General features: G+C 36.9%; 1 protein-coding gene and 1 long non-coding RNA gene across 3 annotated transcripts in view; one reads left to right on the top strand and one right to left on the bottom strand.

Moving 5' to 3' along the window:
- LOC125266408 overlaps positions 1 to 25,396 on the top strand; it is a 218,076-nt gene that overhangs the window by 133,814 nt on the left and 58,866 nt on the right. The gene's annotated exons all lie outside the window — the stretch shown is intronic.
- efnb1 (ephrin-B1) overlaps positions 10,590 to 25,396 on the bottom strand; it is a 37,892-nt gene continuing 23,085 nt past the window's right edge. Inside the window, exons 3-5 of the mRNA XM_048187022.1 lie at positions 17,415 to 17,507; positions 16,927 to 17,076; positions 10,590 to 15,713 (exon numbers count right to left, since the gene is read on the bottom strand). Coding sequence (XP_048042979.1) covers positions 15,328 to 15,713; positions 16,927 to 17,076; positions 17,415 to 17,507 — 629 coding nt within the window. The 3' untranslated portion in view covers positions 10,590 to 15,327. The remainder of the gene's footprint in view (positions 15,714 to 16,926; positions 17,077 to 17,414; positions 17,508 to 25,396) is intronic.

Raw genomic sequence — 25,396 nt, 5'->3', positions numbered from 1 at the left:
TTTAGTTCATTTAGTTTTAGTAATTCAGTACTTCAACTTAAATGTTGCTTTGGCAACTAGCTGAAATAAAGTAAGCTTAAGTTTTTATATATTTTATTTCAGTTAATGTTTATTTTAGTTCAAGTAATAAAATAACCCTGGATTATGTTAAAAGGGGGGCTGATTATGATTTCATTTCATTCATAGTTAGTGTGTAATGTTGCTGTTAGAGCACAGACAACATCTGAAAAGTTCAAAGCAAAGGGAGATATTTTCTTTTTTAAAAATCGCTTTATTAAGGACTACAACAAATGGCTGGTAGGGACTACAACGATCTTCTTCCCGGGTTAGTCATCACTAACCCTAATATTTACATAAACCCTGCCCCCAAGAACACGGAACAAAAGGGTGAGGCCATGTTATTGCAATACAGTACATAACACAAATGCAATAGCATGTCATAAAAGCAAGATGCCAACATAAGTTATAACCGTAATTAAACTAAACTATACCTGTTCTATCTTCATGCAGCATATATTCTCTGGCTCTGTATGATCTTACAACAGTTCCCACATGAGCGATTTATAGATTATCATGACAGAATATGCTAATCAATGACTTTAAACTCCACTTGCATTCTACACGTTGTCACTTCTTCTTGAGTCTCTCCATCATTGTCCAGCTCTGGTTTCAACATAAAAGGCTGAACAGTTTAATTTGCATTTAAAGGGTCACACACAAAAATGGAGCGTTTTTGCTCACCCTCAAAAAGTGACAAATTTAACATGCTATAAAAATTATCTGTGGGGTATTTTGAGCTAAAAAATTCACATACACACTCTGGGGACATCAGAGACTTATTTTATATCTTGTAAAAGTGGCATTATATGACCCCTTTAAGAAAATTCCTGAGTATTGCGTGTTGATTGTGCGTTGGGTTGAAATGCCACGTGTTTCCTGTAGCGTAACCGTAGGGCTGAGCAGCGTGAGTACTGTCTGCTGTCTGAGGATATGGTAAAGATTAAATGTTAACAGTCAGATCAAAGAGGGCGAGCTGTGGTGGAACATGTACCGAGTCGAAATTACATGAAACAAAAGGATAAAAGGCTCAGTTCAGGATTTCTAAATAGATGCTTATAACACGTGAGACAGACAGCATCATCATCGTTCCCATGAGCAGGGGTTGTTTTACATAGCAGTGCATGAGAGCTATGCATTTGAGACGATTGTGGAAAAAATAATTTCAGTGTAACTGGTGACTGTAGACTGAATTTCCATCAGACCCATCAGGGAGTGTCATGTTTTTTTGTTGTTGTTGTTTGTTTTTTTGTTTTTTTCTTAGGTTAGACATCTCAATCGTTGGGGGTAATGTTTTTAAAAAATGGTATCGTGTAATTAAGATGACTTTTTCAAGCAATAAGTAAACTAACACTGTACTTTCTAAACTGATGCTAATATCTGTAACACGTTGTTGCAGCAAAGGACGAGATGTAGGATCTAATTGCAGCAATTTACAAGTTTTAATGAACAGAACTCAGAATCACTTGAACAGGAAACAAAACAGCAACGTATACATAACAGAGAACTGACAAAGGAACTGAACAAACACAGGGCTTAAATACACAGTGAACAGAAGATCCAAACGAGACTAACTAACAAGACACATCTGAACTCAAACACTAATCAAATCAGGAACCATGACAACAAACAAGTGGCGGGAAACTGAAAACAAAGGGGAACGTGACCAAAGAAAAACACTCTAAACATGAACTAAACAGAACAAAACAACTCAAACCGTAACAATATCAGAGTTAGTTTATAAATAAATCTGAAAATGTTTTCATTAGTCCACTCTGAGATTTGTTTTGATTTTATAATATAATATTATTATATTATATATGATTATTATTATTATATTATTGTATTGTGTCGATAATACATTATGCTGCATTCAAAAGATTTGAACATTTAAAAAGCCAAAAGCATTTTTAATTTAAAAATGGTCAAGCATCAGGCATATTGCTCACACTGAAGAAGAATGAATCTCAGTTTGCTTAAAAGTACTGTAATAACCTAATGTGATACAAAAATAACAAAAATAATATATTGCTTTCTATACAAATTCACAATGTAATTGTATGTTCTCATTGCTTGCTTAAAGTCGGCATGAAATGAAAATACACCTTATCTATTTTCTAAATGCATGTTATTGATCTTATTACGATTCATATATACATCGCTTTTTTTTAACCTTTCAGAAACGTTCAAGATAGAAGATAGAAGGCCATTCATACCTTGAAACTTATTTAAAACATCATATCTTCTGGTAAAACAACAGACTCCTCTCTGGTGACGTATGTCGCACTTTTCCAATCATTTAGTCCAGTTAAATTTGACCTTGCAATCACCTGCATGCTCACTTTTTTCATATTTTATTCAGATTCACAATATGGAAGGATTTGTCTGTACTTCCATTAACTCATGACTTTAATGTAATAACATTATTTTTATGGATGCTAGGGATTTTAAGATATTTTAAAATATTTACTTAAAAGGAAAGTTCACCCAAAAATGAAAATGTGATGTTTATCTGCTTACCCCCAGAGCATTCATGATGTAGGTGACTTTGTTTCTTCAGTAGAACACAATGATGATTTTTAACTCCAACCGTTGTGGTCTGTCAGTCGTATAATGCATGTCAATGGCAACTCCATCTATAAGAGTCAAAAAAACATGCACAGACAAATCCAAATTAAACCCTGTGGCTCGTGACGACACATTGATGACCTAAGACACGAAACGATCGGTTTGTGTGAGAAACCGAACAGTATTTATATAATTTTTTACCTCTAAAACACCACTATGTCCAACTGCATTCAGCATCCGATTGGTGAGGTCTGAAAACGCGTTCTGATGATGGAAGTTATCTCTCGCGCTTATACTTCAATGAGTGCGAGAGATCACTTCTGTTGTCAGAGCGCGTTCAGACCTCACTAACTGAATGCGCAATGCAGTTGCACATAGTGGTGTTTTAGAGGTAAAAAATTATATAAATACTGTTTCTTGCACAAACCGATCATTTCATGTCTTAGAACATCAATGTAAACATCACATTTTCATTTTTTGGTGAACTATCCCTTTAAGCTCAATGTCCGTTTTGGTTTCAGGCACGCAGTCATAACCCAAAAAGCAATATTCTGTTGATTGGTGTTTTTTATTTTTTTATTGCGTATGATCAGAAAAGTAAAATTGTTAGCACATTAGTAATCTCACCTCATTTGCACCAGCAGTTTCCATGGTTGTAAAGCATGTGTTAACAGCTGCCTAATAAGAGAAACATAACATGGACCTCCTCACCCAATATAGTCTGTTGGTGATACCTTAAAGTTACAGGCCAAAAATCCGGCAGAGTTAATGTCCTAGCGCCTTGACCTCTTATTACTGTTTTAAAGTTTATTGGCCGCCACTCCACCACTATACAACCTCTTACGACCTCCCATAATGTTCATGAATGTTCTGGATTGAGCTCAAACATCATCTGCAGGACAGATGATTTGTACCCGAGTCAGACACTACAGCAACACATCAGCAAAGTTAGCGTTAGCAGCTCTCTGGCTAATTTGCTTTATCCTGAACACAACTTTAATATGCTTGGCACATGCTAATGCTATTTATCTCCACAGATAGGGCTAGCACACGTGTACCATTCATCATCTTAATTGTGATTAATATTCAAATATCCTGGAGTGCTAAATGAGCTCCTTGGTGCAGAGTTTTCTCTTAAAATAAATTTCACTAGTTTGCCAATTAATATAATGCATATAGGAGGAGAATAAGAATAGAGGAAACGAATGAGGTTCGTAGTCCGCAAGGGACTAGAGTAAAACCTAGTTTGACACGGAAACAAAAGTAGAATTCATATCACAGATATTTGCTTTGTTTTTTGCTTTTTGTTTTGTTTTGTTTTGTTCATATCACATACAGCGAACATCACCACAGCCAATAGAGTTTGGCATTGTTTTATGCATATTTTAATGTATCAAACAGACGTGTGATCATTAAACATGTTACTTTCCATTATGGGAAAACTTATTGATAGTGGTTGTTTTGGCAGAGTTACCAACAAATTTAATTTCATATATCATCATTACTTGTGCATATTCTTGGCAGATGCTTTCTAGACAAAACAACATCAAGAATTTCATCAGCCGGTAGGAACAGATGAAAATGGAAAGACTAAACTATGATGTGCTGATGAAAACCAATGTTTTTTTTTTTCTTTTCTTTTTGTCAATTCTTTGAATAGTCTTTTGTGGATAAAATCCCTCAATAGTGTTTTCCATCCCTCAGTGACATTCAGATATGTGCCTTTGTTATTTGTCGAGTTCAAAAATGAAGAAATTATGTACTTAACTGTATATGTCTTGTTGTATATATCAAGTAAATAGTCAAAAATTTGTTAGTTTGGCTGATTTGTTGTGTTTTGCCATCAGTTTGTTGTTTTCGCTTTGCTTTTATCTTTTGATGGGTGCATGGAAAGAGAGAAAACGAGAGTTTGTTTTAGTCAGAGCAGGTCTGTGTGACAGTCTTAAGCTCTTCCAGGAAAACAAGAAATGCGATCATCTCGTACACAAACACACAGAAATCAGGCACTGGCAAGCGATGCATATTTTAAGAATATAATATCAGGTTTTTATAAACAAGATCAGCCATTGTCCAAATGAAATATGCTGAAACGGTGATTTCACTCTGCTGGGTTCACTTTGACACGCCTAGCTTGGCAGTCTGACTGTATCCACAGAGATCTCTGTGTATGCGTGTGTGTGTGTGACACATTGACATAATGGCGAGCTGGTTTATACAGTCATATAAATAATCTTATCTAACTTCATACACACACCTCATCAAAACTCTAAACACTCACGGTCTCCCAAGATGATACCACGATGAGCTTATAAGTCTGGCTGTCAGCAGTGCCGCCTGGGTCTCATATACAGCGAATAACAGCATTAACATAAATGGACTGATGATTGGTGAATTTCAGGGTGTTCTGCTGAGAATTCGGTCCTTTGGTGCAGATTTGTCAAAAGGTTTCCACAGAAAACAGGATGCAGTGGCGGTTCATGAACTCATCTGTTTAAGGGCACTATTTCAGAAATGAAATCTAAATGACTGCAGTTCATCGGCCTTTGTCCACTTCACAACATGGCAATCACAATAGAAGGCCTGACCCGTAGAGCACCTCTCTGTGTGTATGAGAGAGAGTAGAATGATTCATATGGGTCAAGATTCATTTGGAACAGGGTTTGGTTGTGTTTCACATCCTGAATAAATCTTTGGTTTTTCCCAATAAGTTGCACAAATCTTGTTGATTTATAAGAACCTTTCTTGCTTGCTTGTTTTTAGGCCTCTCAGAATTTTTCCATTTGCCTAAAAAAATAGACAACAACCGAATCTTTAGTCCACAAAAAAAACCTTCATTTATATATACTTAATGTTTTGTGAAATCCTGCAGTGCATTTGGAAAGTTTGTTCACCGCCATTATGAAGTGCAGTGAGCAGAACGTCAGAGTCCGGCCAAGACTATAGCCAGCAAGACTCCGAGAAAATTATAAGTCATTCTGTTTCAGTCTTTTATTTTTGGATTATAAAAGATAATATTTATGTATATTTATGCAGTTGTGCTTTTTAATTCCGCATCAAGTATAAAGGCTCTAATTATCAGGCACACCTAATTTTAACCTCAACAAATCCTTTTTTGGAAGCCACTCAAAATATGAAAGCAGTGCAATCAGTTGCTGTTTGAATAAACAAACATTAACTCCCTCATTAGAGAGATGCTCTGGACTGTTCATGACCTCTCATCTGTTTTATATGCTGTTGGATAAGTTGTATGTGCCGACAGAGGGGCGAGCAGGCAATATGTGCTGTAGACGTGTGTGTGTGTGTGTGTGTGTGTGAGAGAGAGAGACTCAGTGAGCATGTGGTGTGGTATTTAGGTCACATTTCCAGCAGGCTGGTTTTCCAGTGTCAGACAGAATTTAAGAGCGAGGTTCTGCGAGTTCTGGACGAGTGTTTCAGCCTAAGATTGAGGAAGTAAAGCAGGTTCCTTATCTTTGCTATCATGTCCGTGTGGCTTCATCATAAATACATTAAGATTTAATAGACAGTGGAGCAAGCTGCTCCCAGATGAACGTCTGCGAATACGGCCTCACTGTTCATAAAGTCGCCCTCTTTTAAAACTCAAAAAAGATGTTTCACACAGACACGCAAATATACAACTGCACTGTGCAATTTTTTATTTTTTTTTGTCTCACTGTTGTGCATAAGTGCATTTCAGTTTCTCATACACACACCCATTAGACAATTAAAATGATTTACAGTTTAGGTATTAATGTTGGCGTGATACCAATAACATTTCAGAGACATGTTTATGCACTTGTGTGTATGTAAAAAAGAAAGAGAAACATCTAGTTTTGTCTGTGTTTATAGGGGATTTTATGCTGTTTTAAGCCACTTTTAATAAATTAGTTTTTTTATATTTTTCAACTTTGGTCTGTTTATTTATTTATTTATTTTTTGTATATTTTAAAAATATATATCCAAGATACTAAAACTGAAAAAATGGCACATATTCTCATTTAACCTAAATAATTTCTGCAGTATTAATCGAAATAATTTAAACTTTTCACACACAAAATAAACCTGTCGAAAGAAAATTGCACTTGGGCCTTTTCTGCTCATACTTCTATAATCTTGGTACAGGTATTTTCACACTTAAAGTACTGACTTAATTAAAATTACATATACAGTACATTCCAAAAGTTTGGAACCACTAAGATTTTTAATGTTTTTAAAAGAAGTTTCATCTGCTCACCAAGACTACATTTATTTAATTAAAAATACAGTAAAAACAGTAATATTGTGAAATATTATTACAATTTAAAATAACTGTTTTCTATTTGAATATATTTCACAAAGTAATTTATTCCTGTGATGCAAAGCTGAATTTTCAGCATCGTTACTCCAGTCTTCAGTGTCACATGATCCTTCAGAAATCATTCTAATATGCTGATCTGCTGCTCAATAAACTTTTAATGTGTACAATTGTACAAAATATTTGTGTACAATATTTTTTTTCAGGATTATTTGATGAATAGAAAGTTCAAAAGAACAGTGTTTATCTGAAATCGAATCTTTTGTAACATTATAAATGTCTTTACTGCCACTTTTGATTGATTTAATGCATCCTTGCTGAATAAAAGTATTCATTTCTTTCATTTCTTTTCAAAAAAAAAAAAAAAAATTCTTACTGACCCCAAACTTTTGAACGGTAGTGTATAATGCTACAGAAGCTTTGTATTTCAGATAAATGCTGTTCTTTTGAACTTTCTATTCATCAAGGAATCCTGAAAAAAAAAAAGTACACAACTGTTTTCAACATTGAAAATAATCATAAATGTTTATTGAGCAGCAAATCAGCATATTAGAATGATTTCTGAAGGATCATGTGACACTGAAGACTGGAGTAACGATGCTGAAAATTCAGCTTTGCATCACAGGAATAAATTACTTTGTGAAATATATTCAAATAGAAAACAGTTATTTTAAATTGTAATAATATTTCACAATATTACTGTTTTTACTGTATTTTTAATTAAATAAATGTAGCCTTGGTGAGCAGACGAAACTTCTTTTAAAAACATTAAAAATCTTAGTGGTTCCAAACTTTTGGACTGTACTGTACATGAAATATATATGTTATAATTTTTGTGCACTGGATTATATGCGCAGTCTGCAAAATTACAGGCAAAACCAGGTATTCAGTAAAAAAAAGAGAGAGAGAGAGAGAGAGAGAGAGATAAAAGTGAGAAAGAGCGGCTACTCTACTGACATAGACAAATGAGAGGACATGAATGAAACCACCCTGAAACTTCCCCCCTACAGATCACTGGGAATTAGAGTGAGTTAGGGGGCAGAAAGAGCAGAGAGACAGTGAGAGAAAGAGAATTCTCCTGCTGCTCCTGCTGAGATCCCTGTTAAAAGTGTCCTACACACAGAAGGGAGAAAGGAAGAGTGGAGGAAACAGTGATTTAGAGAAGGAAAGACTTGTTTCTACAGAGCTCGTTAAAAAATAATTATCAATTAAACCAAGTAAAATAGAGGAAGAGAATGAAATAACTGTATAATCCCTCGACCTCCATCTCTGTCTGTCTCTCACTCTCCAGGCATCAATCTCTCCTACTCTGCTTTGCAAGGTAGCAGACATTATAGTTCAATATTTATGTTATTCCCCGACTGCGGCTCTCAGACACATATGAACCTTTCTCCCGAGGCATACAAGTCAACCCAGAGAGACCAACGGCAGATGAAAAACAATTCTGTATGTGTGAGTCTGTTTACTTAAGAGGGTTTAAGCCATAGATATTGGATAAGCCTCACTTTAGGGAGAGTGGAATATATTCTCACTAATATATAATATATATACACTATATACACTAATATATATACATACACACACACACGTATGTATATATGTTTTTCTACTTTAATATGTATTCCTGTGATGGCAAAGCTGCATTTTCAGCAGTATTACTCCAGTCTTTAGTGTCACATGATCCTTCAGAAATCACGCTAATACGCTGATTTGGTGCTCAAGGAACATTTCTTATTGTCATCAATGTTGAAATCAGTTGCACTGCTTAATATTTTTGAAGAAACTGTGATACTTTTTTTTTTTTTTTTGACTAATAGAAAGTTGAAACGAACATGTATTTGAAATAGAAATCATAATAAATGTTTGTCTCAGTTTAATGCATCCTTTCTGAATAAAACTGTTGTACATTAAATATGAGTTTATATAATACCTAATATAATATAATATAAATATATAATGGGTGAGTGTGTTTTAATGATGGATATTGTTTTTTTGTTTTTTTTTAAATTGAGGCCTTATTAACCATTCACATTTGTATTATTACAATATTTTGAACATTTCAAATGGTCAACCAACCGAAGTAAGCTCTTTTTTTAAAAGCCACTGAGCATCTTGAAATGTGAAATTATGATGATGCGGGAACTTGTCTGGAAACAGGAAGACACTATTTCTCAGGATAATAATCAAGTGTGATCTGATGGCAGCTGCAGGGAGCAGTTCAGTGTTCAAGTCTGATTGGATTACTGTCGAGACGAGAGATCTCAGCCTTGATTGTTCTCTTCCATCTAACGCTGCATCATCCAACAGATGATAAAATAAAATCAATCTTTCACAGATTTACGTATATCTTCCCTTTTCTTTCTTCACTGATGTCTAACTTCACCCATTGAACTCCCTCCACCGGTTCTCTCTGTAGATTCTCTCTCTCCCTCCCTCTGGGGGCTGTAATAGTAGCAGATAGAAGCTTGCAGAGCCCACGGCATTTACCCAGAATGCACTTGGGGTGAGTGGGCAGTAAATCTAATATCAGTCTTGTGTAGATTGATCACCTGTCACATGACTAGCCTAATACTCTCTAAGTCTCTCCTTGTGTCTCTGTCTCACGCACAAAACTTTAGTGATATATTAGTGAATAAAGTAAATTGTTTGTCATTCCTAAATACAATTATACAGTATCTCTGCTGACTGTTGCTGACCTAGTTTGTCATGTTTACCATTACATCTGTAAGAACTACTTCAGCCCCATAGTAAAAATAGCTGGATGGTATGTTTTGTATTGCAGTTAGCATTAGCATAGTATTTAGCTCTGTAGTTTTCAACCTAGGCTTATTGGAAATAGAGTGCTGCAGGGATGATGTATTTTTGTAGGCCAAAACCCAGAAATGAGTTAGCATTTTAACATATCCAATTCCATCGTCCCGAAGATTTCGGTTAAAAGCCTGAAATAAGGTCAGTGGTGAACACAATCTCGAGATATTTTCACATTTTATTCTGCGACATAAAACACACCAGTAGTACCCAACTTTTTAAAAAAAAAGCTTTTACGTGTCTTGAAAAAACTGCTAAATGGGACTACAGGTGTTGTTGGAGACATTGAACATCACACACACACTGCAAACTATTCTAACTCACACTTTCAGGGAAAATGTTTTTTTTTTGTGTGTTTTTTAAACAAAGACTGAAAGAGTTGTTGGAAGCTTAGTGGTGGTGGCGTTGAAGTTGAGCACCTGAAGTGTTCATTTATAGCCTAAGGTTATTTCATTTTATTTCTGGTGATTGTATTTCAGCTTCGTAATTGATAAAAGTTGTGTTTATTTCTAAAAGTTATCTTGATGGAAAAAAACGTGCAATTATCATAAACTTTTGTTGATCACGATCATATTTTTTGCGAAAATTCAAAAGTTTTTACCAAGGGAACCAGTGTTATGCTAACTTCCGGGTTGGCCTACAAAAATGCGTCATCACTGCAGCACTCTATATGTGCCTCTACCTACGTTTGTGCAAAACTTAAAAAAACAGACAATTTGCTGCAGTTTCCAGCTGAAATTAACATTAGAGGTAGTAAAACGGCAACAACTTTTATTCCTTTTCACACAAGTGATTACAGGGGCAGATCATCACCTATTTGCACGTGTTGTTCCTTGTACAATTCACCTCAAAACACAACAATTCATGATTTGTAAACTGATATATTTTAACATTTGCATTACATAACCAGTTCCATATATATGGCTTATGTATAAGCTTCCTTGGTAGATTACCAGGTACAGTGTTGCACTTCCAATGCAGAGCGCTTGGGTACGAGTCCTGACAAAAGAGCTCAAAAACTTGTAGAAGCAACTTAGATGCGAGTGACAGGTTGTTCCGCCCTTGCGTCAGTAAACACGTCATCAGAGAAGGGATGTTGTTGTTTAAAGTTAGTTTGGTTAAAGATTACAAGGGCACATGATTTAGAAAAATTAATGATGTGCACAGATAAATCATATAAGTACTGCAATATTCCATAAAAATAGTTTCGATTTCATGGCGACTAACTTTTTAGTGCCACTCACTGGGACATTATTTTCAAATTGCCGTGATGCGTACAACAACCAACATAATAAAACATGGCCGGATTCATGTTCGTCTGTTCCGGATTAAACCGAATGTGCTTTTAGCGCTGCTAATTGGACATTTCACTTGAAACATGCAAGAAGCAATGTAATTTCAGTTTGCAGAAATGTCATCACAAGCATGTATTTCCAATGAGCCTAGGCTGGTATTTCTGCTCTTTGAATAAATCTCACCATTGGCAAAAGTCTTCTGACAATCTCATAACCTTAAAATCCCTTTAAAAAGTCACAATTTTTGGTCAAACAAAACTAAATTTGCAAGATAAATCAGAAATATGGTTCAAAAGTTTTTATATAGCATAATGCTAACCTGGATCAAGATAGCAGACAACAGAAGAATCTTCCACATATACCATTAGACATGAGACAGAATGCTTTCGCACTGCAGCCACTGACTGACTATAGACTCACTGAAACTTTAATGCGCTGAAGTCAAACAAGTGTTTGTGTGCGAGTCTTGAGTGGCCGGGGACAGATACCCAGAGGCATTATGAAATATTTGTGACACAGAGAACGTCACTCGCTGAGACAGCTTGTTATGTTTGAAATAGCAGCACAGTTTGTGTGTATTTGAGATAGAAAAACTGACATATAGCATGAGTACACTGGACAGAAAGTGACTGCTGCAAACACTCATGCAAACACTTGAAATTCATTCATTCTCTCTCATTGTGTCTCTCACACAGACAAGCAGTCAGAAACACAAGAGACACGCAGCTTCCATAGGAAAAAACTTTATTTATCCTTTTAAAACGCTTTCTGAGGGCTGAGACTTGGCTTTAGTGTCATATATCGGGGAACTCTGAGGACACTGTGTGAATTCTACCAAAAAAAAAAAAAAAAAAAAAAAAAAAAAAACGCTGTTGCCACAGGGGCGTCAGCACTGCCAACACATACATCAAAACTTAAATCAATAATACTGAAATCTGCAACAAAATCTTAGTAAAAGAAAATGATAACAATAATAATGTAGTTCACTGAATAATAATAATAATAATAATAATAAAAAAAATCAGCAACAGCAGGAGGAAACATTGTGCAGCACAAGCTTTTTGTGAACATTTTTTGTGGGAGTCGTGGTTGGCCTAAGGCCTCAGCACTGCATTGACCCGCTCTATGAACAAGTAAATTTTGTGAAAGAGTGGATGAACTGTGTGTAATGGGGATGGATCTAGGCCAGGGAAAAGGTTTTCTCATTAGATTTGTCTCTCTCATAATATTGTGATAATCCTTACAGGGTTAAAAGTCACCACCAATCTGTCTCTTTGCCGGGGAGGATAGGGGGTTGGGTGTGTATGAGAGTGTGTGCGTATGTTTGCGTGAATACTTGAGTTTTGAATAAGTTCTCCTCAAATAAGTCAACTTCACTGGGAGAAATGTTATTAGCAGATGTCTGAAAGCTCCACACAACATCACAGGTGTCTGACTGCAGCATTAGAGAGGAATCAAAGCCTATTCTGATAAACAAGATGGCCGACTTTTTCCTCACTCTATTGTTGTGGGTGGTACAGACAAACGTCAAAGGAAGTGTATGCCTTACAGCTGCTAAGAGTGCCGCGAACCAAATGTGTAAGCTAAGCTGCAAAAAGCCTGCAGCTAAAGACAGTCAGTCACTAAATAAGATCACACTACAGCAGTGCTGATCCATAAAACTACACAAACTATTCACAGCTTTTGCTGTTAAATTATGTACGGAGATGCCAAAATTGGGATAACCTTTTAATTCACTGCAAAAAAAAAAAGAAAAATCTATAGTTGGTCTTTTTTTCCATTAAAAATATTTAAATATTTATGACTGTTTTTTTATTTTTTATTCTTGTTTTAAGAATAAATCTCACTCAAATCTGTTGTATTTCTCTGAAACAAAGAAAATTCATATCTCTCTTTTTTTTTTTTTTTTGTAGACATTTGGGGAGATTTGGGTAGTTTGGGTATTTTTGTATTTTATTTTAATTTTAATTTTTTTTTTTTTTTTTGCAGTGTGATACTTTGACTAGTATTTCACAAGCTGACTGGTGCGGTCAGTGCACCCCTGCATTTCAATGGTAAAAATAAAGCCATGAATTTCAAAAAGTGCTCTTCTAATGTCAATTGTAAAGACCTGATCTGCCATAAACCACAGACAAACATACATAAATATTCAGTTTAGTTGCACAAGCTGTTGCTGGTTTAGTTTTGTTAATGTAGTTTGCTGGTGCTTTCCCTGTATCTAATGGTGTTTATATATACTGTATGTATATTGTGTGCTATAAGAATGACTGGTTGGTTGGTGGGTCAGTCAGTAAGTGTGTGTGTTTAAGCATTTCTTGAGTAATAACTCTCTCTCCTCTTTTCCTCCTATTTGAACCATGTCATGGAATATTTGACCTGATTCCATCACAGCATTTGTAAAATTGAAACAAAACAAAACAAAAATACCATCATCCCCTTGTGTAAAAGGGAGGATAAAGTGTGTGTGTGTATGTGAAGGGACTTACATGTCTTTTTGCAGCTTTAGGCTGACCTTTAAAAACCCGTTCTACAGGGACCTCTAAGTCTCCTTAATCAAAAACCAACCGAAACGAAAAAAAAAAACAATTTAAAATAAAAGAGAAAACCATGAGACAGGAAACATTTTACTTACAAAATGTCTTTTTTTTTTTTTTTTTTCCAAAAAAGAACTATTTACAAAAGCTTTTGCATTTTCAAAAATCCTAATTATATTTTAATTAACAGGGTCTATAATAAAATGGAACTTTATATTCAACATTTTTTCCCAACATACATTATTTACATAATCTCGGGCCTTAGAAACTAAATTAAGAGGAAACGACAACAAAAAACAACAGCAATAAATCTTAAACGAAATATAATTTCAAAAATCTATTTTATGAGAAAGCTACAGAGAAATATTGGGCTTCCTCTGATTGGCTGCGCTGGAGGCTAGATGCAAATGCTGCTAATTTTAAATTAGCATAGGCGTAAACACACCTGCCGCCACTGTTTACTGTTTATCATTTCACGTGCAGTCCATATAAAAATAGATCTAGCACTAGATTTTCCAGGATTCATAGATGATTAAGGTTTTTTTTTTCTGTATGTGTTTGTATGCAAACAGGGATAATTTATGTGCATATCTGAGAGGAAGGAGAGGTGAAGGCATAATTTCACATGTTCTGTATGTCAATGGATTTTTGGCTTCTGCATTGGACTCTACATACACACGGTCATACTGGTTAGAGTCCATGTCTACATCCAAACAGCGAGACATGAATTATACACAAAAAAAAGACATGTTAGTGAACTAAATTATGCAAAGATATGCATTAGCATGTTTTGTGACTGAAAAGAGGTCATAGGCTCATGGTGTAGAGGCAAATCCCTAAAGATTTTTTTTTTTTGACCTAACCTTTGGGAGACAGAATAAGAAAAAAATAATAATAATGGCAAAATACAAATATTAGCACTTCACGCATCACTGACAACAGATAGCAAATATCTACTTGTGTTCGGCTGAGAGGAGAGAGGATTTCAACTGAAATGTTTCGTAAATGAACAAAGAGCAGACTGGGAGCTCTGGAAGGTCTGACACTGGTGTTTACATATTAAATTCCCTATTTCACTCACTTACTTTTCCACCAAGAGGCTGTTTGTTACTGACCCGTGAACACCAAAGTGTGTGTATGAGTGTGAGTGTGTGTTTTTGTTCAGTTGCCTCTACAGCATGTAAAATGAATGAGTGTCTGGAGAGATGCTAGGAAATGAGATGAGAGGACATACAGAGTGTGTGAAAAAGAGATCGGCATTCGTAACAGTGCTTAAGACATTTCTTTGAGCGAGACACTGTGAAAGCTGCAAGAATCGGGTTGATACTGATAAAAACAAAACACTGTCACGGAGTGAGAGATGAAAAAGAGACAAAAACTAAGCGAAGAGTTGTAAAGGTACAAAAACACACACGAATGAGAGCTTCCTGCTTTGTGATGTCACTCTAGTGTCCCTCTGTGATTGGTTGTCGGCTGTTCTTCAGCAGTGAAGTCTGTGCCTGAGTGCCACGCAACTTGGGGTGGTTTTCTACCATTTCACGCACATCGAGAGCGGCCGGCACACACACACATACACACAGTGTAGTGTTCGGAAAAGGGACGGAGGGAAGGAAATCTGAGAGGAATATCATCCATGTAGTCTTTTTCATTCCTCCTTTCCACTTCTCCCTCTCCATCCTCTCGCACACGGAGCAGACGGGGTTAGGTAATGAAAAAAAGAGTCAGAATACCTTACAAAACAAGTTCTTATTGCGGTTGCTTTGCTCTCTTTCTCTCAGACTTTGTAGTAGATATTGGCGGGGCTCTGGGGTGGCATTTCCTGCACTATGTAGACGGGGTGCCCATAGTCTCCACTCACTTTTTCATAGTGTGGACAGTAGTTATTCTCTGTTGTCCGCAGGGGGATGATGATGTCACTCGGTTCTGAGCCAGCCTGGGCGGCTCCTTTGGGCGTGGCCAGAGTGCTGAGTGACAGGGCAGTCCCGCCCCTGGGCTGCGAGTGCTTGCGGGTTCTCTTGCGAAGCTTGAGGAGCAAGACGATGAGGATGATGATGATGAGGAGGAAGATGACACAGCCGGCTCCGATGGCAGCAAAAAGAGCCGGTTTAGAGCCAAAAATCCCTTCTACTGAACCAGGACTGTTATCCTGGTTTCTCGTGCCTGAGAGGAAAAAAGAACAGACATTATGAATGGTGCAGAGTCGTTTTTATTTTTCATTGTGAATTATCGTCGAGGATGATGTTAGCAACGCAAGCTCTGATTATCAGTGTTTAGAGTCGCTCTCTGTTGTCCGAGGCAAAGATAACCGACAATGGCCTTAGAAACAAACCTTTGTGTTTGTTAGCATTGGCTCTGAGCTCCTATTAAAGTAAATAAAACTGTTGCTGCGTTTATTGTTGCGCCGGTAGCTGTTCCAATGACTCCTGCAGCTAAATAGGCATTATGAATACACATTTTTGCTTGACAATAAAATCAGTGTTGTTAAGTATATTTAACAGCAGTATGAGGCTAATCAACACACACCCAGGCTGGAATAATCCTTCCAAATGGTAGTCCAGCATGTACAAAACTTTTAGCTCTGCAAACTAGCCATGTGGAGTTTAGCTGTGTATTTCAGTGGCTTACAAATAAAATTTAAGCAGAATTCATAGTTTAGTATTAGGGACGGTTCACAATCTAGTCATCCTTAGCAAGGTTAGCTGTCTATACAACTATTCAAAAGTTTGGGATCAGTACAATGTATGCTTACCAAGGCTGCATTTATTTGTATTTATATACTGCCATGAAACCCTTGCATTCTGGTTTATTTTGTTTGTCTAGCTGTTTCTGAAAATCTTATGTAAGCATGTCCGAGTGGAATCAGGGGGATCCTGAACCTAAATGAATTATACCAATTAGTCGACTAGTTGTTCAGATAACCCACCGACTAGCCGATTTTGAGAAGATGTAATAGCAGTTAATGTCTGAGTGTCCTCTCAGAGCAGAGAATCTGACCTCAAGAATCTGTGCGGTGTGATCACTGCAGAGATGCAGCATGGGTCCCTCTGTTATTTCTTAATGATTCTGTCTCTGTTTCTCTCTTTCTTTCTCTCCTAATGAAGTTTAGACCTCCCGGAGGTTAATGGCTGCTAGGACGTGATAAAGACATGCTACATTAACTCCTGTCTCTCTCTTGCACGCACACAGCTGCCTGAGGGAGGCAGTAGCTCTGCATTGCTGTATTTCATCTGCTGGTTTTCTTGGTGAAATTTACTGTGGTAGATCTTCACTGCTGAACTGAGATCAGTTTGTCCAGTTTGTCTTCATTTGTAGGAAAACACCATCATGTTCCCAAACCAGCTGGTGTAAACACAGACTATTTGTGTTTCCTCACCTCTGCCGGGCATTACGGGTCCGTTCCCATCTCCGTCTCCGTCTCGGCCTCGGTCTATCTTGCGGGAAGGGCTGGTTGTGGGGTTATTGATCTCATTGTCCTGGTTCCTGTCTGGGAGGTCCGTTAAATCTGGATCTGGTGCATTTGGATCTGAAACATACAATCACATACAGAACAAATTAGGAACAAAAAACATTCAAAGAAATAAATTTCAGTACAACATATGTTTGAATGTATTCCTTTAGATTTTGACATTTCTGCTGATGAGACCTTAGAGTAGAGTACAAATCCTAAAGACAGAAACTAACTTGCTAACTTGGATCATGTTCTACTGCAACCTAATTGCCAGTTAATGAGTCAGCTGACTTAATCATTCACCAAATGGGGCTTAAATTACTTTACCTTTGGACATGCTGAAGATAAAGAAGGTGTGTGTGTGTGTGTGTGTGTGTGTGTGATTTTGTGAGTGTGTGTGTAAGTTAACTCACCTTGGCCCACTTTCATGATGATCTTCATGGATCTTGTGCTACAAACTCCACCTTCTCTGTTTTCCAACCCTTCCTGTGTTCCATTAGAAGTTGCTGGAGAGAGAGAGAGAGAGAGAGAGAGGGGTTTTGTGATTGTCAGGGCGAATTAGGTTTAGATTTATAGGACTTTTGATTGGAGTTCTTGCTGCAAAGCAGGAAAAGGAAACCCTAATTTACCTCTATAAATCACACACAAAACACAAGCACATGCAAACACACATATATACACAGTCTTTGGCTAAGGAAATGCTCATTCTGCCCTTACATTAGACATTGCAACCTAATATTACCTTAGAAACATCCAAAAACAAACTAACGTTTGTGTGTGTGTGTCTCAGAATATGGACAAGATGAAAAAAGCTCCAGTGTATTCTCCTGTTACTAGTCCCTATGATAGTAATCTGATCCCATGGGAATGCACAAACACACACACACACACACACACACACACACACAGCCATGCAGTAAGAAAAGCCATGTGTATGAATTTTCTCTTTTTCTTGCATAGGCCCAGAAGCCTCAACAATTCCTACAGAATGATCCTTGTGAGTTTGAATGATCGGAGCCACAGACAAGCCTAAAATATGCCACAGTGTACTAAGGGCCCTTTTGCTTTTCTGCTCTGTGTCTGAGAAAGAGATAAGTTTGAGAAAGTGAGTTCGCTTTAAAACGGAGGCACGCATTTATGCAAAATGCACAAACACATACTCCCATTATGTAGTTAAATAAACCGATATTGTCACAGCAGGTGATCCACCATCATTCAATTTAACCCCCAATTACACTCACACACAAGTGCGCACACATACACATTATTAACTTCCATTAGATTGTGCTCATTAAGAGGTGTGAGTGAGAAGTGCTGAGAGAGCATGTGTGTATGTGTAAGCACTAATGAGGAACTCCAGAATAGGTCAGATAAGAAAATACACTTATTCACTAAAATGCACAGCCATCACACAGACTATGATGAGTCCTCACTGGTTTTGTCACTTTTTAAATTAGGAATGTTTTTACAGTTCAAACAAACAAGATGATCATTTTAATTTGGAAGCATTTCCTGTTTTATTACTAAAGTTAATTAAGGAATAATATGAAGACAAAAGGTGTGTCCCATTTCGCATACTCATGCATTTTGTAATAGTATGTACTGTGTTCGGCGCGGAACCGAATAAGGTGTAGTGCAGTGCGAATATATGTTTTATGTACTTGTTCAACTAAACATTCTAAAGCTAACAGCAATATATCATGTGCATTTAAAATATAATTTATTTCAAATGGAACAGCAAATCAGGTCTCCAACTAGAAGAGTCAAAAATGCAAAAAAGAAAAGAAAGTTGTGATAATTTAACAGTCAAAAATGTCAAATTACATCTGAGCAAAAAGTAATATCCGTTTGGCAAACAAATGACTCTTATGAACCAGTTCGCTTTAATAAGTCTGTCATAACAGATCTTGCTTGTGAGTCAGCAGAATCAATCAGAATCACTAGTCAGTGAATCGTTGAGAGCCATTACGGATATTGCAATGGACTCCCTCACTGAACTGTAAATCTCTGATCTGAAATGAACCATGAACCATTACTTGTAATTAAAGATACATATTCACAAAAGAGTTTTGTAGATCACATGTTTTTCCAAACAGACATAAATATTCTAACAAAACAGAATGGAACACATACAATCAGGTGATTGCATTAATGACAGATTCTGTGATTTGTCAGTTAAAAAATCATCAGTCAGTTGGCTCTTAATTATGTAATTCCCTAAAAATGTTTTGCTCCCTTGTAATTTTTTTTTTTTTTTCGAGAATACTGACTTTATGAAGTCCGTTCCAATTCAACATTACCATCACTTTCTTTCTTAGTTATCATTCTTTTGACAAATACTGGCTTTATGAAACTTTAGAGCAGCAGTATGGATCCTTGTTAGTAAAGATCTGCGAGAGACTCCGGTGAGGGAGAAAGGCCAGGGCACCGTGATTGTGAATGGTCCTTTGTGGGCGTGTATGGGGGAGGGGTGATGTGTGTGGTTGCTAGGAGCTGCTATGATGTCATGCAGATTGAGATGTATGGCAGTAGGCAGAGTGCCAGTCTCCTTACGGTAGCGCCATGCCAACCTGTCACCGTGCCAACCACGGAATAGCATCACACGGTGCTGATCTACACACACACACACACACACACACACACACACATCCTGACTCCAGCACACTCTCACTCCAGGCTAAAACACAACAGACATTCCAGACAGGCAGGGTAATCCCACCCTGTGTACTGTTAGCAATGGGATGGATTGGCTATGAAGCATTTTTGCGGTCACATTCTGTTGTCACTACATCACTGCTGGATTTTAACTGGTCAGAACATTTTGGTCTTAATAGTTTCCTGCCTCTGTGCACTAAAAAAACGAAATGTCTGCATGGATGGAATTAGACTCTTCATTTCTAGTCAGACTCATGTCGAACTGAATTCCAAGAAGTGCAAAATTATTACTGAGAACACAGCAGGTATTTCTAAAAAGAATATACCTTAAACACAACACACAAATCCCCAATGACCATGCTGGGAGATTAACGTGATTTAGATTTAAAACAAGGTGTAAACACACATTAAAAAAATGTGAAGGGGCTGGGGATTTACCATCTGCCTCTGTGTTTGTGTGTGAGTGTGTGTGTGTGTGTGTGTGTGTGAGAGAGAGAGAAAGCGAGAGAGCGAGAGAGAGAGACAAAGAATGAAATATTCAGTCTTGTCACAATAAATATAGTGTTGCCCCAGTTAGTCCCCTCTTATTGACTGACATATAGCGTGGGTGTGCTTTCTGTGTGTGTGTGTATCAGTGTTTGTTTGTAGCTGTATGCTCATTCTTCTGCCACCATGGAGCCATCTCATGCCTGTCTCATCTCTTCTCAAACACAAACACAATCCCTGAAGTAGAAAAACACAGTATTAAAGTTTTTTCATCTCATAGTTTTGCAGTGAGTTATTAAAAATAGTGATAGACCAATATATCCACCAGGCTGTTTAAATGGCTGATATATGGGCCATTTTGAGTGTATTTTTGTGTACATATTGCAACTGAATGACAGGAAATATGTATATATTAAAAATAATGGACAGATTTTATATATATATATATATATATATATATATATATATATATATATATAGCATCAGTAATAAGCAACAAAAATTAAAATGGTAAGAGGACATGAGAAGGAAGAAATAATAATTATAATAATAGTTGTTGTTGTAATAATGTCATATTTATTGTTTATTTTTATCATCATCATCATCTAAGTCCTTTAAATCATTGTATGGAATTGTGTTATTATGATGATCATTATTCATAATATTAATAATAAAAAATAATTCCAAACAGTGGCTTAAGATATTTGGAAAATCATAGTCAATCTCCCTATTTTCCAAATTGTTAAAGTTTCTAAAGTGAGGACTGAAGAATAGCTCAGTTTCAAAGAAAGTGTTGAATATTCAGCTGCATGTCTCTGGTTTTTGTAGCATATTTTCGAATATGATCATTCAGTTGTTAAATCAACAAGACAGGCTCTGATTGAGCTGAAGTTCTCCCATCACGTCGCACAGAATGAGAAAATCCAAACCTCAATGAACACACTTAAAATGTTCACAACCACTGCTGAGTCAGGCATTCAAAACGAATATTTTTAAGCTGTAACATTGTACGTTTCAGTCGGCAGAGCCCAGTGCTGTTTCCCTCGAGTCTCTGATTGATGAGTAACTGAAACAAAGAGCAGAAGGAAAAGACGCTTCGCTGAGTGAGTTAGCCACAGTAGCCAACAGCTCCGGGCTGAACCTTCGGGGAAAAGACCACTGCACTCACAGAAAGATCTGAAAAACAGCTTTGTGCGAGACAGACAGTATATAATGTAGCTGCTAAAGGTTTTCAGTCTTTTGGTGGGTAAGCATGTGTGTTTGTCTGTGAGATTTGGGTCAGTGTTCATTCTAATGCAGTCGACATAACACAGAGAGCCAGTGACAGGTCACTCCAACACACACTCACGCACGCACACACACACACACACACACACACACACACAAACGTACACAACTCATCAGATCAGACACAGCTAGATTAGATCTTCTTTTGCTTCCAAAAGCTCATCCAATCAGATCGCCGCACTGCTCCAGCAGTCGCATAACGGCCGACCTTTAAATCCGCAGGACGAGCAGCTCATTGGGAGTGTGTGTGTGTGTGTGTTGTGGAAGAAAATTAAAATGCAATAACCATCCAACCTCACCGACTTCCCTGTGCTTCTACATCCACGTACAGACAGAAGTGCTCAATGTGAATACAAAAAAACAACACAAAAAAACCCATACATTTCTCATCTCTGCCAACAGGTTCAGTCAGGGAGAGTGTGTTTGTTTGAGTGGGCACATCATAATGGTGTGTGTGTGTGTTTTAGGGGTCACTGTTTGTTATCTTCAACAAAGCCTATATTGTTCCAGTAGAAAATCCTTCAAAATGAACCAACACACTCATGAGGTTTGAGGAAGGGAGGAATGAAACAAGAGGAGGCTCGGCCTGCTGTTCCCCCCTCTCTCTCTCTGCATGGATCACTGGACTGATGGAATTCAACACTTCTATCATGTAACCACTCACTCCTTTCTTTCAGTTTGTTTCATTTTTCATTCTTCCTGCTTGTTTTTTTTTTGTTTGTTTATTTGATCCCTTCTTTCTGTTTATTTCTTCCTTTCTTCACATTTCTGTTTCCTCGTCCTCTTCCTTCATTCCTTTTTTCCCTTCCAGTTCCTTCCTTTCTGTTTCCTTCCCAACTGCTTCTTTTTCTTTCTTTCTTTCTTTCTTTCTTTCTTTCTTTCTTTCTCTTATATCTACTTGTTTCTTTCTTTCTGTCCATGACTTACTTCCTTTCTTGGGTTTCCTTCCTACCTTACTTCCTAATTCTTTATTTCTTTGTTTCCATCCTTCCTGTTTCCTTCTTTATTTCCTACATCTTTGTTTGTTTGTTTGTTTCTTTCTATTAATATATTCCTTTCTTCCTTCCTCATGTTTCTTTCTTTGTCTCCTTACTTTGTTTCTTTCCGTTTCCTTCCTTCCTGTTTGTTTCTTTCTTTGTTTCCTTCCTTCCTTCCTGTTTCTTTCCGTTTCCTTCCTTCCTGTTTCTTTTTGTTTCCTTCTTTCCTGTTTCTTTCCGTTTCCTTCCTTCCTGTTTCTTTCTTTGTTTCCTTCCTTCCTGTTTTTTTTGTTTCCTTCCTTCCGTTTCCTTTTCTGTTTCCGTTTCCTTCCTTCCTGTTTCTTTCTTTGTTTCCTGTTTCTTTCTTTGTTTCCTGTTTCTTTCCATTTCCTTCCTTCCTGTTTTTTTGTTTCCTTCCTTCCGTTTCCTTTCTGTTTCCGTTTCCTTCCTTCCTGTTTCTTTCTTTGTTTCCTGTTTCTTTCCATTTCCTTCCTTCCTGTTTTTTCTGTTTCCTTCCTTCCAGTTTTTCTTTGTTTCCTTCCTTCCTGTTTCTTTCTTTGTTTCTTTCCTTCCTGCTTTTTTCTTTCTGTCCATGATTTCCTTCCTTTCTTTCTTGGGGTTCCTTCCTCCCTTACTTCCTGCTTCTTTCTTTACATTTCTTTGTTAGTAACTTGCCTCTTTCTTTCTTTCTTTCTTTCTTTCTTTCTTTCTTTCTTTCTTTCTTTCTTTCTTTCTTTCTTTCTTTCTTTCTTTCTTTACATTTCTTTGTTAGTAACTTGCCTCTTTCTTTCTTTCTTTCTTTCTTTCTTTCTTTCTTTCTTTCTTTCTTTCTTTCTTTCTTTCTTTCTTTCTTTCTTTCTTTCTTTCTTTCTTTCTTTCTTTCTTTCTTTCTTTCTTTCTTTCTGTCTGTCTGTCTGTCTGTCTGTCTGTCTTAAGTAAACACTGCCACCCATTCACTCAAATTACCTGTAAGTGAAGAAAATGACCAGCACATTCTGTTACTGATCGAAGATCGCTATCTGTGTTCTCGCAAATTAGACCATTTCAAAACACCAGCACAAACCATTATGCCAATTAAATTCGGACTATATTAAAAGCATTTCTGGGTAAAGCGTTTTGTGATTAATGAAGCAGAGGGGAAAGCAGATTGTATGTGTGTGTTCTCAACAGCAGTAATCCAGAACTCCCAGAATTCAACATGAGCACAGGAGCACGTTTCATTCAGATCCTGACCTTGAAGACCTGCTTGCCCTTGTCATATTTTAACCTGTGTGTGTTAGAGAGAGAGAACAGAGACTGTGCACAATGGGAATGTAATTAAACGTCAATTAGTCTCTGTTCTGATGTGGCTCACACACTCACTCTCTGTCTCTAACACACACCCAGACAAACACTCATTACGTGCATTAACTCCATGGGTAGTGTGACCCATCATGCATCACTGACCTTCATCACCCACTGGGACATCTGCATGGGCATCACTACAGCAACAGTGACCATTACTACAGCAACCACATCCATACACACACTGATCGTAAGACAGAGTGACATCACACACACACAGCAGAAATCTTGCTCGGTTTGGTGCACCTGGTGCTCGATGTCCCATAAGACAAAGAAAGATGAACTCCCTGTCTTATATTGCTTTCTTTCTCAGTCTCTTTCCTTTTCGCTCTCATTCGCTTCTGCCTCAAAGGGGAGAAAAAGTTGTTTAGCTGACTATGTCTTTTTGTACTAGTACTTGCCAAAGAGGTCAGATATACCACAAGCAGAGAACTGAATATTCAGCCACTGTTTGTCTTCAAGGCACCACAGATTTAGACAGTGTGTTTGTGTGTTACTCTTGTTTATGAAGTATTCAGAATGAATGTTTACAATAAGTGCTCACTATAATTTAAAATGCAGTTTATTATTTAGTTGACCTCACATTTGCACATCAACAATGCCTATTCAGAGTTCTGAATCTTGGCCCTCTCAGTCATGGTGAGGTAACACAGAGGAAGCAGGATAGATACTATTATTCCAAACACCAGAATACCTAATGATAAGAGTAAAATGTGGGAAAGTCTGCCAAACCTTGTGCTATTCCTGGCTGTGTATAGCACCCGCCACTCTGCAGAACAGAAGATCTTTCCTACAGAAGATCCCAACATTAGAAACGGGCACCTGAAGTTAAGTTTGTCAAGACTGAAAGTTTTAAAATATATACAGTACAGTCCAAAAGTTTGGAACCACTAAGATTTTTAATGTTTTTAAAAGAAGTTTCGTCTGCTCACCAAGGCTACATTTACTTAATTAAAAATACAGTAAAAAAACAGTAATATTGTGAAATATTATTACAATTTAAAATAACTGTGTACTATTTAAATATATTTGACAAAGTAATTTATTCCTGTGATGCAAAGCTGAATTTTCAGCATCGTTACTCCAGTCTTCGGTGTCACATGATCCTTCAGAAATCATTCTAATATGCTGATCTGCTGCTCAATAAACATTTATGATTATTTTCAATGTTGAAAACAGTTGTGTACTTTTTTTTTCAGGATTCCTTGATGAATAGAAAGTTCAAAAGAACAGCATTTATCTGAAATACAAAGCTTCTGTAGCATTATACACCACCGTTCAAAAGTTTGGGGTCAGTAAGAATTTTTATTTTTATTTTTTTGAAAAGAAATTAAAGAAATGAATACTTTTATTCAGCAAGGATGCATTAAATCAGTCAAAAGTGGCAGTAAAGACATGTATAATGTTACAAAAGATTAGATTTCAGATAAACACTGTTCTTTTGAACTTTCTATTAATCAAATAATCCTGAAAAAAAATATTGTACACAAATATTTTGTACAATTGTACACATTAAATGTTTCTTGAGCAGCAGATCAGCATATTAGAATGATTTCTGAAGGATCATGTGACACTGAAGACTGGAGTAATGATGCTGAAAATTCTGCTTTGCATCACAGGAATAAATTACTTTGTGAAATATATTC

The sequence above is a fragment of the Megalobrama amblycephala genome, linkage group LG4 (assembly GCF_018812025.1).
Source record: "Megalobrama amblycephala isolate DHTTF-2021 linkage group LG4, ASM1881202v1, whole genome shotgun sequence".
In the NCBI taxonomy this organism is placed as follows: Eukaryota; Metazoa; Chordata; class Actinopteri; order Cypriniformes; family Xenocyprididae; genus Megalobrama; species Megalobrama amblycephala.
This window is presented reverse-complemented; position numbering and strand designations above follow the sequence as displayed.